Source organism: Equus caballus, chromosome 1, assembly GCF_041296265.1.
Source record: "Equus caballus isolate H_3958 breed thoroughbred chromosome 1, TB-T2T, whole genome shotgun sequence".
Taxonomy (NCBI): domain Eukaryota; kingdom Metazoa; phylum Chordata; class Mammalia; order Perissodactyla; family Equidae; genus Equus; species Equus caballus.
This window is the reverse complement of record NC_091684.1, coordinates 94,740,767-94,761,336: the sequence shown is the minus strand read 5'-3', so window position 1 is coordinate 94,761,336 and position 20,570 is coordinate 94,740,767. Positions and strand designations below refer to the sequence as shown.

The following is a 20,570-nucleotide window of genomic DNA, read 5'->3' as shown; positions in this document are numbered from 1 at the left end:
GGGAGATGGCCACTCCCCTTGTTCCATTGCTTCCCAGGGACCCACTCCCCCCACCTTCAGATACAAGGCTGCATGGATCTCTCAGGTGTCCTGTTGTGCTTTGTAGGGAGTCCTCTGTTGGTTAATGAATGTCCTTTTAGTTGTAACTTAGAGGGGAGAGACAAAGGGAACAACTCAGTCCACCATGATGCTGACCTCACCTCAAAGGACAAATCAAAAGTAAAATTAAAGTATTTGTAAAATCAAATGGAATTAAAATATTACATAGGAAAACAGATGAGATACAGTGAAAGACAAACTTACAGGAAAATTTGTGACTCAAAAGGCTTATGTTACGGAAAACAAGGGTGAAAATAAATCAGCGAATAATCCACCTAAAAATATTAGAAAACAATAGTAAATTATACCAAAAAAGTGAACGGGAGAAAAGTTTAGAGAAAGAGCAAACAAATTAATTGAACATAAAATTCAGTAGAGTGTAATAACTAAGCCAACAGTTACTTGAAAAGGCTGCTAACACAGATAATACTCCAATGAAATAGATCAGAAAACAAGACAGTGTTTCCAGCCTTTTTGAACATTATAAACTCCCTCAGGGGCTTTTTAAACACTTTTGTCCTTGTAGCCACCATGAAATTCTAATACCAGAAATTTGTTTTATATCTCTTTGTGTACCGTGCTTCATACTTAAGAACAGTAAGTATAATTTTCACCCTTTTGGCCACATCCTCCCTGTTGTGAACACATAGAATGAGAAAACACACAATTAAGTGATAATAAGAGTTAACAGAAGATACAACTACAGATAGAGCAGAGATATAAAAATCAAACATAATCTGGACAACTTTATATGAATATGTGAGAACAAATGTCCAAATAACTAGAAAAATATGTTACCTAAGATGACTGATAATGGAAGTGGAAGCACTGAATAAACACCTGTGTTAACCTGCTCAAGCTGCCATGACAAAGAGTCACAGGCTGGGGCTCCTGAAACAGAAATGACTTTCTCACCGTTCTGGAGGCCAGGAGTCCCAGCCAAGGTGCCAGCAGGGTGGTTTTCCGATGCGGCCTCTCTCCTGGCTCGCAGACAGCTGCCTTCCTGCTGTGTCCTCACACAGCCTTTCCTATGCCTGTGGAAAAACAGCTCCTGTGTCTCTTTCTCTTTTTATAAGGACACCAGTCCATGGGATTAGGGCCCCACCCTTAACTGCCTCCTGAAAGGCCCCATCTCCATATTCAGTCACATTACAGGTTAGGGCTTCAAAATATGAATGGTGGGCACAATTCTGTCCATAACATTCAGTAAATATTAAATGAATGGTATGAGGGATTTAAAGACTTCCCACAAAGAAAACACCAGGCACAGATGGTATCGTACGAAATAGTCAAGGAGCAGAGTGACGGGATAATGTTCACAGTCTTTCCAAGGAGAAAGAAAGTGAAACACCCCCAAGTGCATATTATGAGGCTATTATTACCTAATATCAAAAACAGATGAGGACAGCACAACAACAGAAAATTGCACTCCAGCCTCCCTCATGATCGTAGGCAAAAAAAATTCTAAACTAATAGTAAACTCAATCCAGCAGCGATTAAAAGAATTATCATGGCCAAGATGGGTTTATTTATAAAATGTTAAAATTGGTTTTACGTGCCTTAAGGTAATCAACCATATTAATAGATTACTGGAAAAAATATATATTCATCTCAAAATCTGGAGAAAAAGGATTTAGATAAAATTCAACATTCATTCATGATTTGTAGCAAACCAAGAACAGTATTGAAACACTCTAATCTGGCAAAGGATTTCTAAAAAAAACCTTCAATAATATCAACCTCAATGGTGATGTGTTAGAAGCATTCTCTTTAAGATCAAGAATGCCTCCATCAAGCTTCTGGTCAGCACATCATCGGAGAACTGCTCAGCACAATGATTTTGGTTTTTGTTTAATTTTGCATAGAAACCCAAATGCCTCTGAAGATACAATTTTAGAACAACACAGTTTTTAGCAAGGTGTGTGAATCTATCAATAAATAAATACATTTCTTAATGACAGGAATCAACAATCTAAAAACTTTATTTTTAAAATGCTACTTACTATAGCAGCAAAAATATAGGGTATTGAGGGAAGGCGCTTGACAAAAGTGGTAGAGATCTTCATAGAGAAATTTATACAAACGGCACTGACAAAGATTTAAATAAGCGGAGACGTTGGCACGTTCACTGACAGGAAGAGGCCAGACTGCAGTTTTCAGATCCCTGTAAATGTATCTACATATTTAATGTTATCGTAAAATCAAATACTGAGAGGGTTTGGGGGGCCAGGATGTGCTGCTGCTAGAACTTTCATGAAAGAGCTAATGGGTTTTCCATGGAGCAGACAAGCCAGCCCCACTGACTCTCTGAATTTCTGGACACAGAGCCTGCGGGCAGAGCACAACGGTTCGTGTTTTGTGTCCCTAATTTGGGGGGTTCGTTTCACAGCAGAGGAGAACGGAAATGTCCCTCATTCACAAAGGACTCGGGCACCCTCGCACGACCTCCTTCCCCTTCTGGATCCTTCCACCCCTTGGGTGACTGCAGTATTCACACGAATGGCCTTCCCGCACACGAGACTGCCCGCTCCCTGACCTCCTCTCCCACGGTGCTGGCCTCAGCTCGGCCCTTAGCGGCCCCCGTCAGTTTACAGAAAGGCGGGGTTTCTGGGGGACGCCAACGGCCACCTGTGAGGGTTTGGGATAAGGGAGCAACGGAGGCCCGTCTACCCCGCCAAAGATCCCATGACCGCCGCCTGGGGTTGTCAACTGGCAGCACTCTGAGCAGAGCTGCAGGTCACAAAGTCACCATGCCAACCTTGCTGTCCATCACGACGACCGGACACTCTGCGTCCGCGGATGTCGTGGGGCCTCGGCCCAGACCCGCTTCGCCTCCTCGGAGCGGAGGAGGGACTAGGTGGAGTTCACGCGCGCCGCCCTGGGCACAGGGCGGGAGGGGCCGAGCCCTGAGCACAGGTGGAGGCGGCGGAGGCAGAGGCAGAGACCTGAGGTGGCCTGGAGTGGGGCCTGAGGTGGCTGGGGTCGTCGGTGCTAATCCCACCCCAGCACCCAGAGAGACGGGGCCTCGGGAGCGGCCTTGAAAATGGGGAGCAGGGGTCCCCGGGTGCCAGGCCCCGTTCTCTTCCTGCTGCTGCTGCTGCTGCCGCCACCTCCACTGCAGAGCACAGAGAGCTTCCCGTCCCGCGTCCCAGGCAACAGAGACTTCCACCGAAAGGCAGGGCGCCGGAGGAGGGATGTGAACGAGTGGAAAACCTGCAATGGCGTCTTCGACATCTACTTCATTTTGGACGCGTGAGTGACCAGCTACCCCGGCCCAGGGTGCTCCTCAGGGCGCCTCGGTCTTTAGAGGTCCTGCTGGCAGGGAGTGGCCCAAAAGTGCCCCAGCCTCTGAGAGATGGGAGGCAGGATGGTCAGGAGGGGACCCAAGGAACAGAGCCCTGTGGCCTCCTTGTCCTGAGGCAGAGGAATGACCCAGTCGTTTGTCCCCGGGGCTGTGTCATTTGGGAAGGAAGAACGGCTAGCTGAGGGTTTCTGGATGGCTCCCCGGCCCTCCATCCCCGGGCCTGGATCTGGGAGCGCCTGCCCATAACAGCCAAGGGGCCATGGCATGGAGCCGCCTTCTCAGCATGGGTCCTGGCTCCCGAGGGCCGCGGTTGGGTTTGGGTTTGCTTGGTTGGTTTGGTGTTTCCCCCAGATGGCATGTGTGTTTTCCTGCCCAGAGAGACCCCCGTGTGGTCTCTTGGGCCTCGTCACAGCGTCACTGCTCAGAGGGTCCTTGGCTTTGCTGCTTCTGAGTGATTTGCTTCTCTCCTCGACAACCTGGGCCCCCGTGACAGTGTGTGTGCACTTTCCCAGCGGTTTGGTCTGTGTGGCTTGGCCCTGGGAAAGCTGGGCTGTGCCTTAGGCAGCTCTGGCCCTCACAGAAGGAAGCTGGGGGTCTTCAGGCTTGGAGGGAGTGCCTTGGTTCCAGTTTCAACCCCTGGCGGCTGAGAATAAACTTCACTTCTTCAGTAGTCACAGTGGCATGACTGTCAGCATGGTTGAGGACGTCCCGGTTGATAAAGCTCTTGCAGTGATCTCCTGTCGTCCTCCCAACAGTCCCGGGTGTAGGGTCCGGAGGTGTTTGGATGTGGGATCTCCTGGAACGGGGGGCTCCTCAGATGGGAGGAAGGAGCCCAGAGGCTGCTGGTGACAGGACTCCATCTTCCTGGGCTGCGCTCATCCGCATTCCTGGCTGTGTGGCCTCTGATCCTCTTGTTCTCCATGGAGACTGATGTTGGGGGGATGGGTGCCCAGCCCACAGCTTCTAACAAGCCCTCGAGCTGGGAGCCACGCTGGGCCTGGAAGAGAAGTTCCTCCTCACTGTGGAGTGGGGGTCCTGAGATGCCCTGGGCAGATCTTGTCTGGTTGGTCCTCAGCACAGCCCAGGGCAGTGGTGATTGGTCTCTTGGGCCTTGGGGTTGGGGCATGGTGGGCACTGTGGGGGCTGTCAGCCTCTTTGGGTCAGTCTTCCCAGAGAGTGGCAGTGAGTGCACAGGGTCCTCTCAGCTGCCATGCTGTCACACCGCCCCTGCCCACAGCCCTAGTCTCTGCTCTTTGGCCCAGAGTGGGCACAGCCCAGCACTGGGATGGATGGGGGGCGGTGCTCTGGGCACAGGAGGGGATGTGAGCTAATGTTGACTGAGCACTTCTAGGTTCCAGGGGTGTGCTGAACACTTCGCCCTCCCACAGATTCAGGGAGTAGGTTCTACTTCCCTCTTTCAGGGTGATGAAACTGAGGCTGGCGGGGCTACTGAATTGCTCAATGTGGATCAAACGGTTGCTGGAAAACATTAGAAGGTGGGAGGCTGCTCTCCTTGCCACTCTCCAAGGAGGGCCTGAGTTCAGAGGACTAGAAAGGGGCCATTCCAAAGACGTGGCCGTGTTTCCTAGATGAGAAGGTGAGGGGCTCAGGTGGGGTGTTTTTTGCTTAGAGGAGGTGTGTCATTGGCTGGTGTAAAAGGATCCCTGTTGAACGTCACAAGGGCATAGCGTGCCAGGGGACCAGTGACGTGGCTGCTGAGGGAGCCAGGAGGAGATGAGGGTGGTGTGGACCAGGGGGTAGGAGTGGAGATGGTGAGTGGCCAGAGTCTGGATCTGTTTGGAAGGTGAGGTCACAGGATTCCAGACAGATTGGATGGGCGAGGCCAGGTGTGGCCCTGGATGGGGTAAGGGTCAGGGAGGACAGCAGCTTCATCGCTGTGTTCTTCCTCACAACTGTGGGGAAACGTCATTGCCCCTATTTACACACAAGGGAAAGAGGCCACTCAGAGCCAGCGAATGACCCACCAGAGTCCTCAGGATGGCATGGAGCCAGAATGGAAGCTCTGGAAAGTCTGATTGCAAAGCCCATTCCACAGACTCCAAGGCTGGGTGGGTGTCTGAGAATCTTGGAGGATAAACATTCTGTCACCTGCAGGGGGGTCTTGAGTGGTTCGCTCCCAGCTTATTCAGTAGTTCATGATCCGTTTGTCCCTTCAGTAGACTGAACAGCATGAAAACGAGTGAACCCTCCCATGTGGCTGCAGTATAGGCTGGTGGCCACTGAGGGCCAGGGAGCTCCAGGCTGGGGGAATGGCCTGTGCCAAGTCCTAGCAATGAGGCCCTCAGGGGATCCCAGAGGATCCGAGTGTGAGGAGGGAGGGGGAGAAGGGAGGAGGAAGACGGAGGGAGATAAGCCGATGGTGGGTCCCTGGGCCCACACAGGAGATGTGTTCTTTACCTCAAGGGCATTTTGCGGTCAGTGAAAGAAAGGCTTCTCTCAGAGGAAAGATGGATCAGATCTGTGTTTTCCAAAGTGGCCCTTGGCTGCCTTGGGGAGGATGGATTGGAAGGGGGAGGATGGAAGCAGCAGCTGGAATGAAAATGGGAAGGATGATAGAGCTCCCAGGAGCCCTGGGCAGGTGTGCGCAATGAGAGGAGAATGGGGCGACAGACCCCAGGGGAGCTCCCACCTGATCAACACGGGTGGAGGAAGAGGGTTGGTGTAAAGGAGAGAAGCAGAGCTTCATGCCATCCATGCCAGGGACGTGGTGGCTGTGGGCAGTGTCACTCTGCGTGCTATGGGGATGAGAGAGGGTCTCACAGCCGCCATTCCTGGTATTAAAAAATAAACTGAGGCACGTTATAATTCTTAAGAATTTATGTGGGAATACATGGATCTGACTTGGTTGATTTGGGTTGTTAGGAACACTCTACCTACACGATCCAGGGGCAAGGTTTTTATACAGAAGAAAAACAAAGTGGTTATTTGAATGGTTATGTTTAAGCATTTGTCTTATCTGGGAAAGCCTATTTTGCTCTTTGTGATGGGTTTGCTTACTGAGGCTAGCAAGGCATTAGAGCCACCTCAGTTAGTGGCCTCTTTGTTTAAATACTAGAACAATTCCCCCTCTTGTTCCTCCTCCCCTACGTGAGAGATTGACCAACAATTTGGTATGAGCACTGCTCTCAGTTACCGTTAGGGTTAAGTTGTTCTTGTGTCATGTTCTTGTCTTGAAACTTGTAGGTTATGATGTGAAGTCCTTGGAAGAATTGTTTGGCTTTTCATCTCCTGTCGATCTCATTTCTGTCTCTCCAAGTGCGATGAGACCATCTGACGTACTGCTGATGGCTGTGAACGTGTAGTTAAGACCCTTGGGAGAACACACTGCGACAGGGAGACTACAGTGTTGACTATCCAGAGGAAAATACCGACAGAATGAATGATGTTCCTTAGCCAGGGCCCTGCGAACCAACCCAGTTGAATCAGATAAATCAAGGAATGTGCTTGAAGAGACATCAACTGGTTTTAGCCAAGTGGCTGGTTAATTTTTTATATTTGAGTTTCTTCAACATCAGACGTGTCGATTCAGGTACTGCAGAAGGTGATTGCTGTGCACAGACTCCTCCTTTTTCAGACTACAATTAACCTAAAGCAATTCTATAACCTAAACCCACCCTGGTGGCTTAAAATAATCCTTATGCCAAAGGGCCATATTTGGGGGTGGCCTGTTTTGCTCCCCTTCATTCACCACCTTGAAATTTCCCAAGAAGCTTTATAGTGTAGAAGTTGAGTTGGTACATTACCCCATCTCATGGAACCTGTCACTTAGTCCTGAAGATAGTTCAGTTTAGTTAATCAGCTGTGTGTCATTTCAGGAGGCAGTGTTACAGGTAGTCTCCCAAAGTTAGGCCTGTATGATTTGAGCAGTCAGTCATTTAATAGGAGGCATTTCTGTGGAAAGAAAAGAAGGTCAATGGTTGAAGGAGACGACGAATCACTTTCTGAGTCTAGAAGGCAGCCAGTTGAGAAGACTTGAGATATCCGACTCCGAGATGTTGGATTCGAAGGATCTTTGTAGTTGGAGGGGCTCTGGTGATGCATTTGGGTGTTTAAGTGAACTTTCTGTGTGGCCCACCCGGCAACAGGCACAAAGGTTGTCTGTGCGTGAGCATTGTGGTGACATCTCTGCAGTGCATATCAAGTTGTCCAGCCTCAGTTTGCAGGGCTTTGGGAAAAGGGCAGATCTTGTCCTTGGTGACTCCAAGTCAGAAGGGTGGAAGAATATTGGAAATGTTAATTTGGAGAGTTGTAACCAGATATTGGAGGAAACTAGAAGAATTTAGGATCAAGTCCATTTTACAAGTAGATAAGAAAACCTCAAAGACAGTGAGCAGGAGTAGAATCTGATACCCATAAGGGCGTGTTCCAGTTTTCTACCGAAACATAGATTTTCTGTCTACAATTATTCCAATTCCTAGCAAAAATAATCGCCATAAGACTAATTTGTTTGCAAAATGTCTAGTCTCATTAAACTGGCCTGCACCTATTGCCGTAAGTGCAGCCAGAAGAGAAATTTTATGTGTATTGTTGAATATGATATTCCAGCTAACGCTTTGGTGATATCTAAGGGAATTTCTTGCCTCCATAATGCCCACCTTGGTTTCTTAAAACAGACAATAAGGAAACTTAGATGCGATTTTTAGAAACTTCTTTGGGCTAAGAAGCCAAGCCAAGCATTGTCCAATTTTGTCCTGTTACAAGGAGAACAGATTCTGATCGAACTTATGCAAATACCTATGTTCTCATGAAAAATAAGAATACTCTATAAGAATTTCTGGATACTAGAGGGAGCAGATGGAGAGAAAAACAAATATTCTTTTTTTGTTTACAAAAGTATGCTTTACCAAATCGCTGTAAGTTATAGATAGATTAAAAGAAAAGAAAAAATTAGAGTTCTTGAAATCTGGAAAACAAAGCAAAAGAACCAGCAATGTTGCAAGCAAAGTCATAAAAATGGTAATCATCTTCGTCAGTTCATTCAGCCCCATGTAGTTAATTTTTGATTAATGCTTGATCTTTAGTTAGCAGGTCTACGAATCCGTTAGTTTCTCTGTTTGAGTTCAGAAAATCATTACCCAGTTCAATGGTATGTTCTAATAGTGATCAGAATCCTGTAATTCTCAGAGTTATTTCCATGAGTCTCTGAAGAGAAGGCACTTCTACAAAAACAGTAGAGTAAAACAATAAGTGTCCGTAAATGTCAAAAGACTTAAAAGTGGCTGAGGTTAAAAATCTGCTGAGAGTTCATTATAATACAATTGACAATGAAATTTCCATTTTTCTGTGACACAACATTGTTTTGGGGTGGGTGGTGGGGAAGATTGACCCTGAGCTAACGTCTGTTGCCAATCTTCCTCTTTTATTGCTTGAAGAAGATTGCCTCTGAGCTCACATCTGTGCCAATTTCCTTCTATTTTCTGTGGGATGCCTCCACAGTGTGGCTTGGCAAGTCGTGGTAGGTCCGTGCCTGAGACCTGAACCTGTGAACCCCTGACCGCCTAAGCGGAGTGCATGAACTTAAGCACTACACCACTGGGCCAGCCCAATCTTCCTCTGTTTTTTGTATGTAGGATGCCACCACAGCATGGCCTTATGAGTGGTATACAGGTCTGCAGCTGGGATCCAAACCTGCAAACCCTGAGCCACCCAAGCTGAGCACACAAACTTAAGCACTGCACCACTGGGCCGGCCTCATACAACATTTATGATAATAATTAGAATTATGACTGATAACATTATACCAAGACATATCAGATTTCTAGGAATTTCGTACCATTTCTGGAACACTTACACCAATAGCATGTATCCATACCAACAAAACCTAAAGAAGCTTTAGCATCTCTTCTTATTTGATATTGCTTCCCACATAATTCAACATATCAAGAATTTGACATGTTTGAGGATAGTTTGACATCTCTCTTTCATAAGGAGCGAGAACAAACCTTTGAGATGTTCCAGAGGCCCTCTGGAAATTCCCAAAGTTAGTTCGTGAGCAAAACAATTTCATTCAATATTTGATTATGGAAAGTTTGTAAAAAAATATTAAAAGTTTTGAACACTTAGTTAAACACAATCTTGGTTATCTGTTCAGCCAAAATGACGAAGACTTCTAAGGCAAACACAGAAAGTTACATAGCTGTAAGAAAACCTTAGCTCTTATAAAATTCCTTAGTTCTTTTAATAGAAAAAGACTCAGTTCTCCAGAGTAATCAAAGTCCTGATATAGACAAGGTGAAGTGCAGGAAATTATACAGTAAGACACAAAATCTTCGTTTCCAGATAGATTACCCAAAAGATAAAGAAAAACCTTTCATAGTCTCTTATTAAGAGCAGACCCAGAAAACTTTGTCGTTTTAAGATATGAAAAAGAATTGCATTTTAATTTTGCCTAGGCAAGCTATGGATATCAAAGCTTATTTTTAAAACCCTTATAGTGAATTTCATTCAATTTTAGCCAGCTTGACCACATACGATTTCCTCCCCCTTCCAACTTTCTATTTCCATTTACTTTTGATCCTTTAATCCCCTTTCTCATTCTGAAATGACTAGTTATTGTACTTTTGAACAAAAATACTCCTTTCCCTTAACAAAAGTGCCTTTCATAACTCATACCTTTTCTTACTGAAAATACATCTTACTCTCCCTGTATAGTGTCATTTCCCTTATCATTTCTGGTAGTGTTAATTACATATGTCGATTAGAATTATTAACCTGTAGAAACCTTATTTTCTAGTGAAAACTAAGTGAGCAGTTATGGACTATCTTTTATACCAGAATTCTGTAGATTGGTAAATTGATGAATAATTTTCATAATTTTTAGAAGAATATCCTTCCTTGTAGTAAATTTTTCAGTGTGACACAAGGCATATTTATTAACGTACCCAAATATCTTTAATTCCTCTGTAACAGGAAGCCAAAAGTAGCTAAACCTATGTTCAGTAATTAATGTTTCAGCACTTTCTCTTATTTGGAAACTGTTTGGAAAAGGAAATCCCATGCATTGCAGTCCTTTGACCCCTGCCCAGCCACATAAGAACGGACTGTGGGCCCAGACCACTTCCTTACTGAGAGATAAGGGGCCCCTGCAGCCTGTGTCCAGATTATCACCTTATGTGGGCATATCATTCCTTGTTTAACTTTTTAAATACCCATTTGTCTCTGCTTAAAGCATTTGCATCGCATGGTGCCTGGCCAGCCCACTGTTACCTGTCCTCTGTGGGGAGGGGCCCGGGTTCCTTCCACTGTGGCAGGTCAGGTGAGTGATTAGGCCGATGGCCCAGCCTCACCCATCGCGGGAGGCCCACTGGCCTCGGGGGACCAGTGCCCACCACTGAAGCTGATCTTGCTCTGTCTCTTTATGTGAGTAAAGCATTGTTCCACCCAGTGCTTGACGATTGTGTTTCTCTTGGCGACTCCTGTGCCAAGATGCAGTGGGCAGAAGCGTCAGAATCCTCCCCTGGGACTGGTAGCGGATACTCAGTACTCAGCTCCCACCGGATTGGTAAAAAGGCTAGGTGGACTTTGAATCGCTTCTCCAGCACATTTCTGTTCTCATAAAGACTCAGTCTGTGAGACGAGGAGAGTTGTTTTTAATTCCTCACAGAATTGGGCTGCAGTCTGAATGATATTGAGGGGCTGACCCGCCCACTGACTACATGATCTTCGGTTTGCTGCTTTCTATCAGAGCGACTTTCTCCACATCCCACCATCAGTTATTTGCTCTGGTCTTTTTGATACTAGTCATTCGAACAGGCGTGAGGTGATACCTCATCGTGGCTTTGATTTGAATTTCCCTAATGATTAGTGATATTGAGCACCTTTTCATGTAACTCTTGGCCATTTGGATATCTTTCTGGAAAAATGTCTCTTCAGGTCCTTTTCCCCATTTTTTAATTGGCTTATTTGGTTTTTGTGATTGAGTTGAATGAGTTCTGTATATATTTTGGATATTAACCCCTTAGCAGATACACGGTTTGTAAAGATTTCCTCTCATCCTGTAGGTTGCCTTTTCAGTTTGTGAAGCTTGTCTTTTCCTGTACAAAGGCTTTTTAGTTTGAGGTAGTCCAAGTGGGACGACAAGTGCAAGTTTAGTTTTGCTTTTCTTGCTTGTGCTTCAGACTCATACTAAAAAGTCACTGCCGAGACCCATGTCAAGAAGCTTTTTCCCTATGTTTTCTCCCAGAAATTTTGTTTCAGGTCTTACACTTAAGTCTTTAATCTGTTTCAAGTTAATTTTTTGTGAGTGATATAAGACAGGGGTCTAGTTTCATTCTTTTGATTGAGAGAGAATTCTCAGCACCATTTATTCAAGAGACTGTCTTTTCTCTATTGAGTATTCTTAGCTCCCTTGTCAAATATTGGTTGATTGCGTATGCATGGGTTAATTTCTGGGATTCTCGATTCTGTTCCATTAGTCTATGTCTGTTTTTATGCCAGTACCATGCTGTTTTTATTACTATAGCTTTGTAACATAGTTTGAAATCAGAAAGTGTGATGCCTCCATCGTTGTTCTTCTTTCTGACAGTTGCTTTGGCTATTTGGGGTCTTTTTGGTTGCATACAAATTTTAGAGTTGTTTTTTCAATTTCTGTGAAAAATGCTAGTGGAATCTTGTTAGGGATTGCATTGAATTTGTAGAAGACTGTGGGTGGTATGGACATTTTGACAATATAAATTCTTCCATTCAATAAACACAGAACTTCTTTCCATTTATTTGTATCTTCTTCCAATTTCTTTCATCGATTTTTTCCTAGTTTTCAGTGTAGAGATCTTTCACCTCCTTGGTTAAATTTATTCTGAAGTATTTTATTGCTTTGATGCTATAGTAGGTGGGCCTGTTTTCCTTATTTCCTTTGTAGATAGCTCATTGTTAGTGTAAAGAAATGTTTCTGATTTTTGCATGTTGGTTGTGTATCCTGCCATTTGACTGAATTTGTTGATTAGATCTCAGAGTTTTCTAGTGCAGTGTTTAGGACTTTCTAGATACAAAATCATGTCACATGCAAATAGAGCCAAGTTTACTTCTTTCATTCCAATTCTAATGCTTTTTATTTCTTTCTCTTCCCTGATTGCTTTGGCTATGACTTCCAGTACCATGGAGGATAGGAATGGTGTGAGTAGACACCTTTGTCTTGTCCCTTATCTTAAAAGAACGGTGCTCACATTTTCACTACTGAGCATGATATTACCTTCTCATATGTGGCCTCTATATACTGAAGTTTGTTCTTTCTATACCTAATTTCTTGAGTGTTTCTATCATGAATGGGTGTTTAATTTTATCAAACACTTTTTCTGTATTTACTAAGATGGTCATATATTTTTTCCCTTTCATTCTCTTCATGCGATGCATCACATTTATCAATTTGCATATGTTGAACTATCCTTCAGGGATGAATCCACTTGATCATGCTGTGTGATCCTATGAATGTGTTGCCGAATTGGGTTTGTTAATATTGTATTGAGAATTTTTGTATCTGTATGTATTAGTGTGTAGTTTTCTTTTCTTGGGGTGTACTTCTCTGGCTTTGGTATCAGGGTAATGATGGCCTCATTAAATGAGTTTGGAAGTGTCCCCTCTTCACCTTTTGGAAGAATTTGAGAAGGATTGACATTAATTCTTCCTTAAATCTGTCTTGAAATTCACCAGGAAAGCCACCTGGTCTTGGGCTTTTCTTTGTCAAGAGGGTTTTGATTCCTGATTCAATGTCCTTACTCATTATTGTCTCTTTAGGTTTTCTATTTCTTCCTAACTCAGTCTTGGGAGATTGTATGTTTCTAGGAATTTATCCATTTCTTGTCGATTGCCCAATTGTTCTCCCACAGTTGTCGGTAGTAATCTCACATGAACTTTTGTATTTCTGTGCTATCAGTTGTAGTGTTTTCTCTTTCATTTATAATTTTATTGATTTGGGTCTTCTCTTTTTATTCTTGGTTTGTATAGCTAAATGTTTGTCAATTCTGTTTATCCTTTGTTTCAAAGAAACAACTTTTAGTTTTGTTAATCCGTTCTATTGTTTTCCTGTTCTCTATTTCATCTGTTTCTGGTCTAATCTTTATCATTTTCTTTCTTTTGCTAAGTTTGGGCTTGGTTTGTTTTTCTTTTTCTGGTTTCTTCAGGTGTTATGTTAGAGGGTTTATGAGGTGTTTCCTTTTTGTTGATATATGTATTTATTGCTGTAAACTTCCCTCTTAGAACCATGTTTGCTGCATCCCTAAGTTTTGGTATGTTGTATTTCCATTTTCATTTGTATCAAGATGCTTTTTTTCCATTTTAATTTTTTCTTTGATCTATTGATTGTCCAAGAATATGTTGTTTAACTTCCATGTATTTATGAATTTTAAAGTTTTCCTCCTGTTATTGATTACTTGTTTCATATCATTGTGGTCAGAAAGATCTTTGATATGATTTCAGTGTTCTTAAATTTATTAAGATTTTGTGGCCTAACATATGATGTATCCTGGCAAAGGTGCTTTGTGTGCTTGAGAGGAATATGTATTCTGCTGCTGTGGGGTGAAATCTTCTGTATACGTCTGTTAAATCCTTTTGGTCTATACTGTTATTCAAATCTGCTGTTTCCTTATTGATTGTCTATCTGGATGATCTATCCATTGTTGGGCATGGGTATCAAAGACCACAACTATTATTGAATTGCTGTTTATTTCCCCTTTTAGTTCTGTTAGCATTTGCTTTACGTATTGAGGTGCTCTGATGTTGGGGGCATAAATATATACAATTGTTATATGTTCTTGATGCATTGACCTCTTTGTCAGTATATAGTGACCTTCTTTGACCATTTTTAGCTTACAGGCTATTTAGTTGGATGTAAGTATAGCTGCCACGGCTTTCTTTGGGTTATCATTTGCTTGATATTTCTTTTATCATCCCTTCACTCTCAGTCTATATGTATTTTTAAAGCTAAAATGAGTCTCATGCAGGTGGCATATTGTTGGATATTGGGGTCTTTTTTTAATCCATTAAGCCATTCTGTGTCTTTTGATTGAAGAATTTAATCGGTTGCATTTAAGGTAATTCATGCTTTGTAAGGACTCACTATTGCCATTTTGTTAATTGTTTTCTGAGGGTTTGTAGAAGTTTTGTCCCTTCTTCTTCTCGTGTTGTCTTCTGTTGTGATTTGATAACTTTTGTAGCAGTGTGCTTTGACTCTTTTATCGTAATTTTTTGTGTAACTACTGTAGCTTTTCCCACTGTGATTTCAATGAGGGTTCCATAAAATATATTTATAACATCCTATTTTCAGCTGATAACAACTTAATGTTGATAAAATTCTTAAACTTTACACTTACTTCTTCCCCTCTCATTTTAGGTTATTGATATTACAGCTTATATATTTTTTTATATTTTGTATCTAATAACAAATTATTGTGGTTATGGTCAAGTTTAATCTACTTATTTTATAACTTTTAAACTAGAGTTGTAAGTTAATTATGCACCCCATTCTCATGTTAGACAATCTGACGTTGACAGTATCTTTATCCTTTCCAGTGGGATCTCCACCTACATGCATATGCTTTTATGATATTAGTTAGCTGCTTCTATTTCCACTAGAAGAGCACCTGATAGCATTTCTTATAAGGCAGGTCTAGTGATGATGAACTCTCCCCACTTTTGCTTGTTCAGGAACGTCTGTATCTCTACTTCATTTCTGAAGGAGGGCATTGCTCAGTATGCTATTTTTGGTTGACAGTCTTCTTTCATTATTTGGAATATATCATCCCACTCTATCCTGGCCTGAAGTGTTTCTCTTGATACGTCTTCGAATAATATTATGGTAGTCTCTCTTGTATGTGATGTTTTGTTTTTCTCTTGCTGCTTTTAAAATTCTCTCTTTGTCTTTGACTTCTTAAAATTGAATGCAATGTGTCTTAGTGTAGCACTTCTTGGGTTCAATTTATTTGGGATCCATTGGGCCTCATGAATCTGGATGTCCACCTTTTCCCCCATGTTTCAGAAGTTTTCAGCCATTATTGCTTTAAATATACATTCCGTCCCTTTCTCTTTCTCTTCTCCTTCTGGGATTCCCATAATGCATATTGTTTCCTTTGATGATTTCTCATAAGTCCTGTAGGTTTTCCTCACTCTTTTTCATTCCTTTTTCTTTTTGCTCCTCTGGATAATTTCAAATGCCCTATCTTCTGGTTCACTGATAGTTTCTTCTCCTTGGATGAATCTGTTCTGGAAGCTCTCTCTTGAATTCCTCATGGCAGTATTTCTATTCTTCAGCTCTGGGATTTCTGCATGGTTTATTTTTATGGTTTCTATTTATTCACTGGATGATTTTCATCATTTTAAATTTGTTAAGACTTTTGTTGCATAATGTGTAATCTATCCTGGAGAACATGTCATGTGCACTTGAGGAAAATGTGCATTTTGCTGTTGTCACGTGGAGTGTTCTCTACATATTGGTTAGGTACAATTGTTCTATGGTGTTGTTCGTGTCTTCTATTTGCTTATTTCTTTATTTCCTTGGATTTTGTTTTTCTATCCATTCCAAAAGTAGAATATTGAAGACTCCAGTCTTTGTTGTAGTGCTTTCTGTTTCTCTCAAACTCTATCCATGTTAGTTTTATAAATTCTGGAGCTCTGATATTTGGTGCATATCTGTTTCTATTTGTTTTATTTTTTTTGATGAATTGACACTTTTATGAATATAAAATGTCCTTCTTTGCCTTTTATCATAGTTTTGTAGTTAAAGTCTATTTTCTATCATGTAGTCACCCCAGATCTCTTTGGATTTCTAATTGCACTGAATGTCTTTTGACTGTTTCATTTTCAACTTATTTTTCAGCTTATTTGTGTCTTTACATCTAAAGTGAGTCTCTTGTAGACAGCACACACTTAGATCTTTTTTTTTTCTAATCCATTCTGCCAATCTATGACTTTTGTTTGGAGAGTCTAATTCATTTACACTTAAAGTAATTACTATGGATGTACTCTGTCATTTTGCAACTTGTTTTCTCTATGTCTTCTAGCTTTTATGTTTCTTATTTTCTCCATTTCTGCCTACTTATGTGTTTACTTGATTTTTTTTAGTGGCCCGATTTGATTCCCTTGCTGTATATTCTCTTATAGATATTTTATTTATGGTCACATGGGCATTAACTATAACATGCTAAAGTTAGAACAATCTAACTAGGATTGATACCATCCTAACTTCAACTGTGTACAAAGTCTCTACTCCTACACTGCAGCAGCCCCATGTGTGTTATCAGTGTCACAAATTACATCTTTACACAGTGTGCCCAAAACATAGATTCATAATGAATTAATGCCTTCTTATAATTCTGTAGACAGTAAAATGTTCAGTTAGAAACCAAGATTGCAATCATACTGCCTTTATATTTATCCTTGTATTTATCTTCACCAGACATCTTTTTATGTTCATATGGCTTCAAGTTGTTGTGTAATGTCTTTCTATTTTAACCTGAATGACTCCATTTCCAATTTCTTGTAGGTCAGGTCCTGTGGAATTGAACTCCCTCAGCTTTCATTTATCTGTGCCTATGTTAATTTCTCCCTCACTTATGAAGGACGCTTTTGCAGAATTTGGCATTCTCACTTGACTGGTTTTTTTTCTTTCAGTGCTTTAAATATAACCTCTACTGCCTTCTGGCCTCCAAGGATTCTGATGAGAAATAATGTTATTGAGGGCTACTTGTATATGACAAGCATCTTCTCTTTTGCCTGCTCAAGATTCTCTTTCTGTCTTTGTCTTTCAACAGTTTGATTACAGTGTGTCTTGATGTAGGGCTCTTTAGTTTATTGCAATTGGAGTTGAGGTTCTTGGACTGATGATTCTCATATTTCATCCAATTTTGGATGTTTTTGACTGTGATTCCTCAAATAATGGTTCTATTCCTTACTCCTATCTCCTTCTAGGACTTCCACAGTGTATATGTTGATCTGCTTGATGATGTCCCACAGGTCCCTTAGACTCTGGTCACTTTTCTTCATTCTTTATCCTTTCTCCTCCTGTCACTCTGTAATTTCAGTTGTCGTATGCTAAACTTTGCTGCTTTCTTCTTCTGCCTGCTTAACTCAGCTAATGAAATTTGAAATTTAGTTACTGTGCTTTTCAGCTCCATAATTTCTGTTTCGATTTTGAATACTTTATGTCCCTTTTCTGATACTCTCATCTTTTTCATATATCATTTTCCTGATTTTCTTTCCTTCTTTTTTTGTCTTTATTTCAGTTTACCTCTGAGGATATCTAAGATAGTTGCTTTAGGTCTTTATCTAGTAGGTCTGATGCCATTGCTTCCTCAGGGGTAGTTTCTGCAAATTCATTAGTTCCTTTATGAACCACGTCCTCCTATTTCTTTCTGCATTTTGTTGCAAATTGTTTTTTTTTAATTACGCTTTTTTTTATTATACTTATTATAATGTGGTAGTCTAGAAATCAGAATTCCCAATGGATACAAGGGTGTTTTTGCACTTTTTGTTGTAGAAGTGTCTAATAGTCTCTTTGTTTTGAGACTTTTCCAAACTACTTTGGCAAAGAATATTCTTTGTTGTGTATGATCGGTGGAGTTTCTGTTCCTTTAGCTCATATTTAGCTAAGGTTTTGACAGACTTCCTTGAATTCCAGGAGCTGAAATAAACAAAACCACCACAAAATTTTAAAACAAAACACCAAGAAGAGCCACATCTCCCAGTCTTGGTAGAATGTTTCTTTGCTGGGGCATTCCTTTATTTCTTACTTAGGCTTACTCTCAGCCTAAGCATCAGCCCAAAGCTGGTTTAAGGTGTTCTCAGGACTCTTCTGAGTGTGATTCTAGCTCGGCATAAGTGTGGCTTTCTCAATTCACCTGTGGCCATGGCTGCTTTTGAACATCCTAATTGATCCCAATCATCTTAGAACAGATTTACACAATAATTTGTGAGTGAAGTCTACATTTCTCCCTTTGGTTCAAGGAAAACTTGGAACTGAACCACTGATCAAGACCAAAACTGCCACCATTCCAGGAAGGAGCGGGAGACGAGTGAAGAAAAATGCCACAAATCTTTCCTACCATTTTGAAGATGGCTGTTTCTTGATTGAACATTTGCTTTATAGTTGTAAACCTTGCATTGTTTTCTAGAACTCCTACAAGTTTAGTGCAGACAGCTTCTGATTGTTTTCTATGATGTTTCTTTTTTGTAATTTATTTTTTATTGCAGTAACACTGGTTTATAACATTATATAAATTTCAGGTTTACATCATTATATTTTAGTTTCTGTGTGGATTACATCATGTTCACCACCCAAAGCTGATTACTATCGCTCCCCATACACATGTGTCTAGTCTCCCCTTTCCCCCTACTTCCTCCCCTCTTCCTCTCTGGTAACAGCCAATCCAAACTCTGTCTCTATGTGTTTCTTTGTTGGTGTCTTTATCTTCTATTTATGAATGAGGCTATATGGTATTTGACTTTCTCCCTCTGACTTATTTCACTTAGCGTAATACCCTCAAGGTGCACCCATGTTTTCACAAATGGCAAGATTTCATCCTTTTTTTATGACCGAGTAGTATTCCATTGTACATATGTAGCACATCTTTTTTATCCATTTATCTGTTGAGGGGCACTTAGGTTGCTTCCAAGTCTTGGCTATCGTGAATAATGCTGCAATGAATATAGTGGTGCTAATATCTTTTCAATCTAGTGTTTTTGTGTTCTATGGTTAAATATCCAGAAGTGGAATAGCTGGTTTGTATGATAGTTGTATTCTTATTTTTTTGAGGACTCTCCATACTATTTTCCATAGTGGCTCCACCAGTTTGCACTCCCACCAGTGGTGATGAGAGTTCCCTTTTCTGGACGTCCTCTCCAACAGTTGGTATTTCCTGTCCTGTTGATTATAGCCATTCTTATGGGCATCAGGTGATATCTCATTGTTGCTTTGATTTGCATTTCCCTGATAATTAGCGATGGTGAACATCTCTTATGCCTGTTGACCATCTGAATATCTTCTTTAGCCAAATGTCTCTTCAGATCTTTCACCCGTTTTTTATTGGATTGTTAGGTTTTTTATGTTGAGATGTATGAGTTCTTGATATATTTTGCTTAGTAACCCCTTATCAGATACATGGTTTACAAATATCTTCTCCCAATTGTTAGGTCGTCTTGTCATTTTGTTAATGGTTTCCTTTGCTGTGCAGAAGCTTTTCAGTTCAATGTAATCGCATTTGTTCATTTTTTCTATTGTTTCTTTCCTGTGACCTTGTTTCTAATAACATGCTTGCACTAAGTGCTGTTTCTTGCTGTTTGAGGTTTATACATTCTCTATTGACTTCTTGTTTTGGGGGAAGAGAATTTAGCTTTGTTATAGGTCAGCTCCTCTACACAATACTGTCCCAGCCACTTCCATTCTCTCAGCATAGTTCTATCACTAGGATGTTTGTGCCTCAGGCCTTAACAGTAGAGATGTCCTCACATGTCTGTTGATCCTCCTCTCTGCATTCTCATTTAAGAGGAGGGCACTAAAACATGACTGGAGCTCTGAGTGCCAGAAGTCCACATGGCTGCTCTGTCCCGTACTGCCTCCTTCCTAGGGACCTGGAGGTCCCTGTTGCATTTTTACACTGCCCATGAGCATTTGTGTTCTTCTGTATTCTAGATTCCAGAACTTCTTTCACAATCCTCCTGAACTGGCAACTTTCCCAGACTAGGTGGGTGGGTTGAAGACTCTTGCTTCCTGTAAATCTTCTTTGGAAGTTCTTCTTCACTCAGAAGAAAACAGAGGGGAGGAGCAGTGAGTCATAAGAAGGAAAATGGAAAGTGTTACCATTCCTCAGGGAAGGAGTTGCCTTGCACTTAGCTTGGAAGCTTCCGAGAGAAGGTCAGTATTGTGGAGATTGCCAGAGTCCAGTGCTTTGCTTCTCAGCAATTGTTGGACACAGCAGTGTCACCCCGATCTGCCAAGTACAATGGACAAGCATGGGTTTTGCAGCTAAATCTGGGTTCAGTTCCATTCTAATCGTGGAAATTTTGGCCAATTCCTTGACCTGTGATGAGAGCCTCTGTTTTCTCATCTGTAAAATGGGAATAATGCTGATATCATCAAGTTGTTCTAGATTTGGAACTTATGTATATAAAGTGCCTGGTTCATACATGCTCCATGAATGATAATCCTGATATTGTTAGAGTC

General features: G+C 41.7%; 1 protein-coding gene across 3 annotated transcripts in view; it reads left to right on the top strand.

Moving 5' to 3' along the window:
- The first annotated feature begins 2,692 nt into the window (after positions 1 to 2,692).
- LOC102148892 (anthrax toxin receptor-like) overlaps positions 2,693 to 20,570 on the top strand; it is a 43,221-nt gene continuing 25,343 nt past the window's right edge. For 2 of the 3 annotated variants that reach the window (XR_011423979.1, XM_005602733.4), the window contains exon 1: positions 2,693 to 3,351. Coding sequence is in view for 2 of the 3 variants with exons in the window: in XM_005602733.4 (XP_005602790.2) it covers positions 3,143 to 3,351 (209 nt within the window). In the remaining variant the exon portion in view is untranslated. The remainder of the gene's footprint in view (positions 3,352 to 20,570) is intronic. The other variant, XM_023648517.2, reaches the window with a different exon arrangement.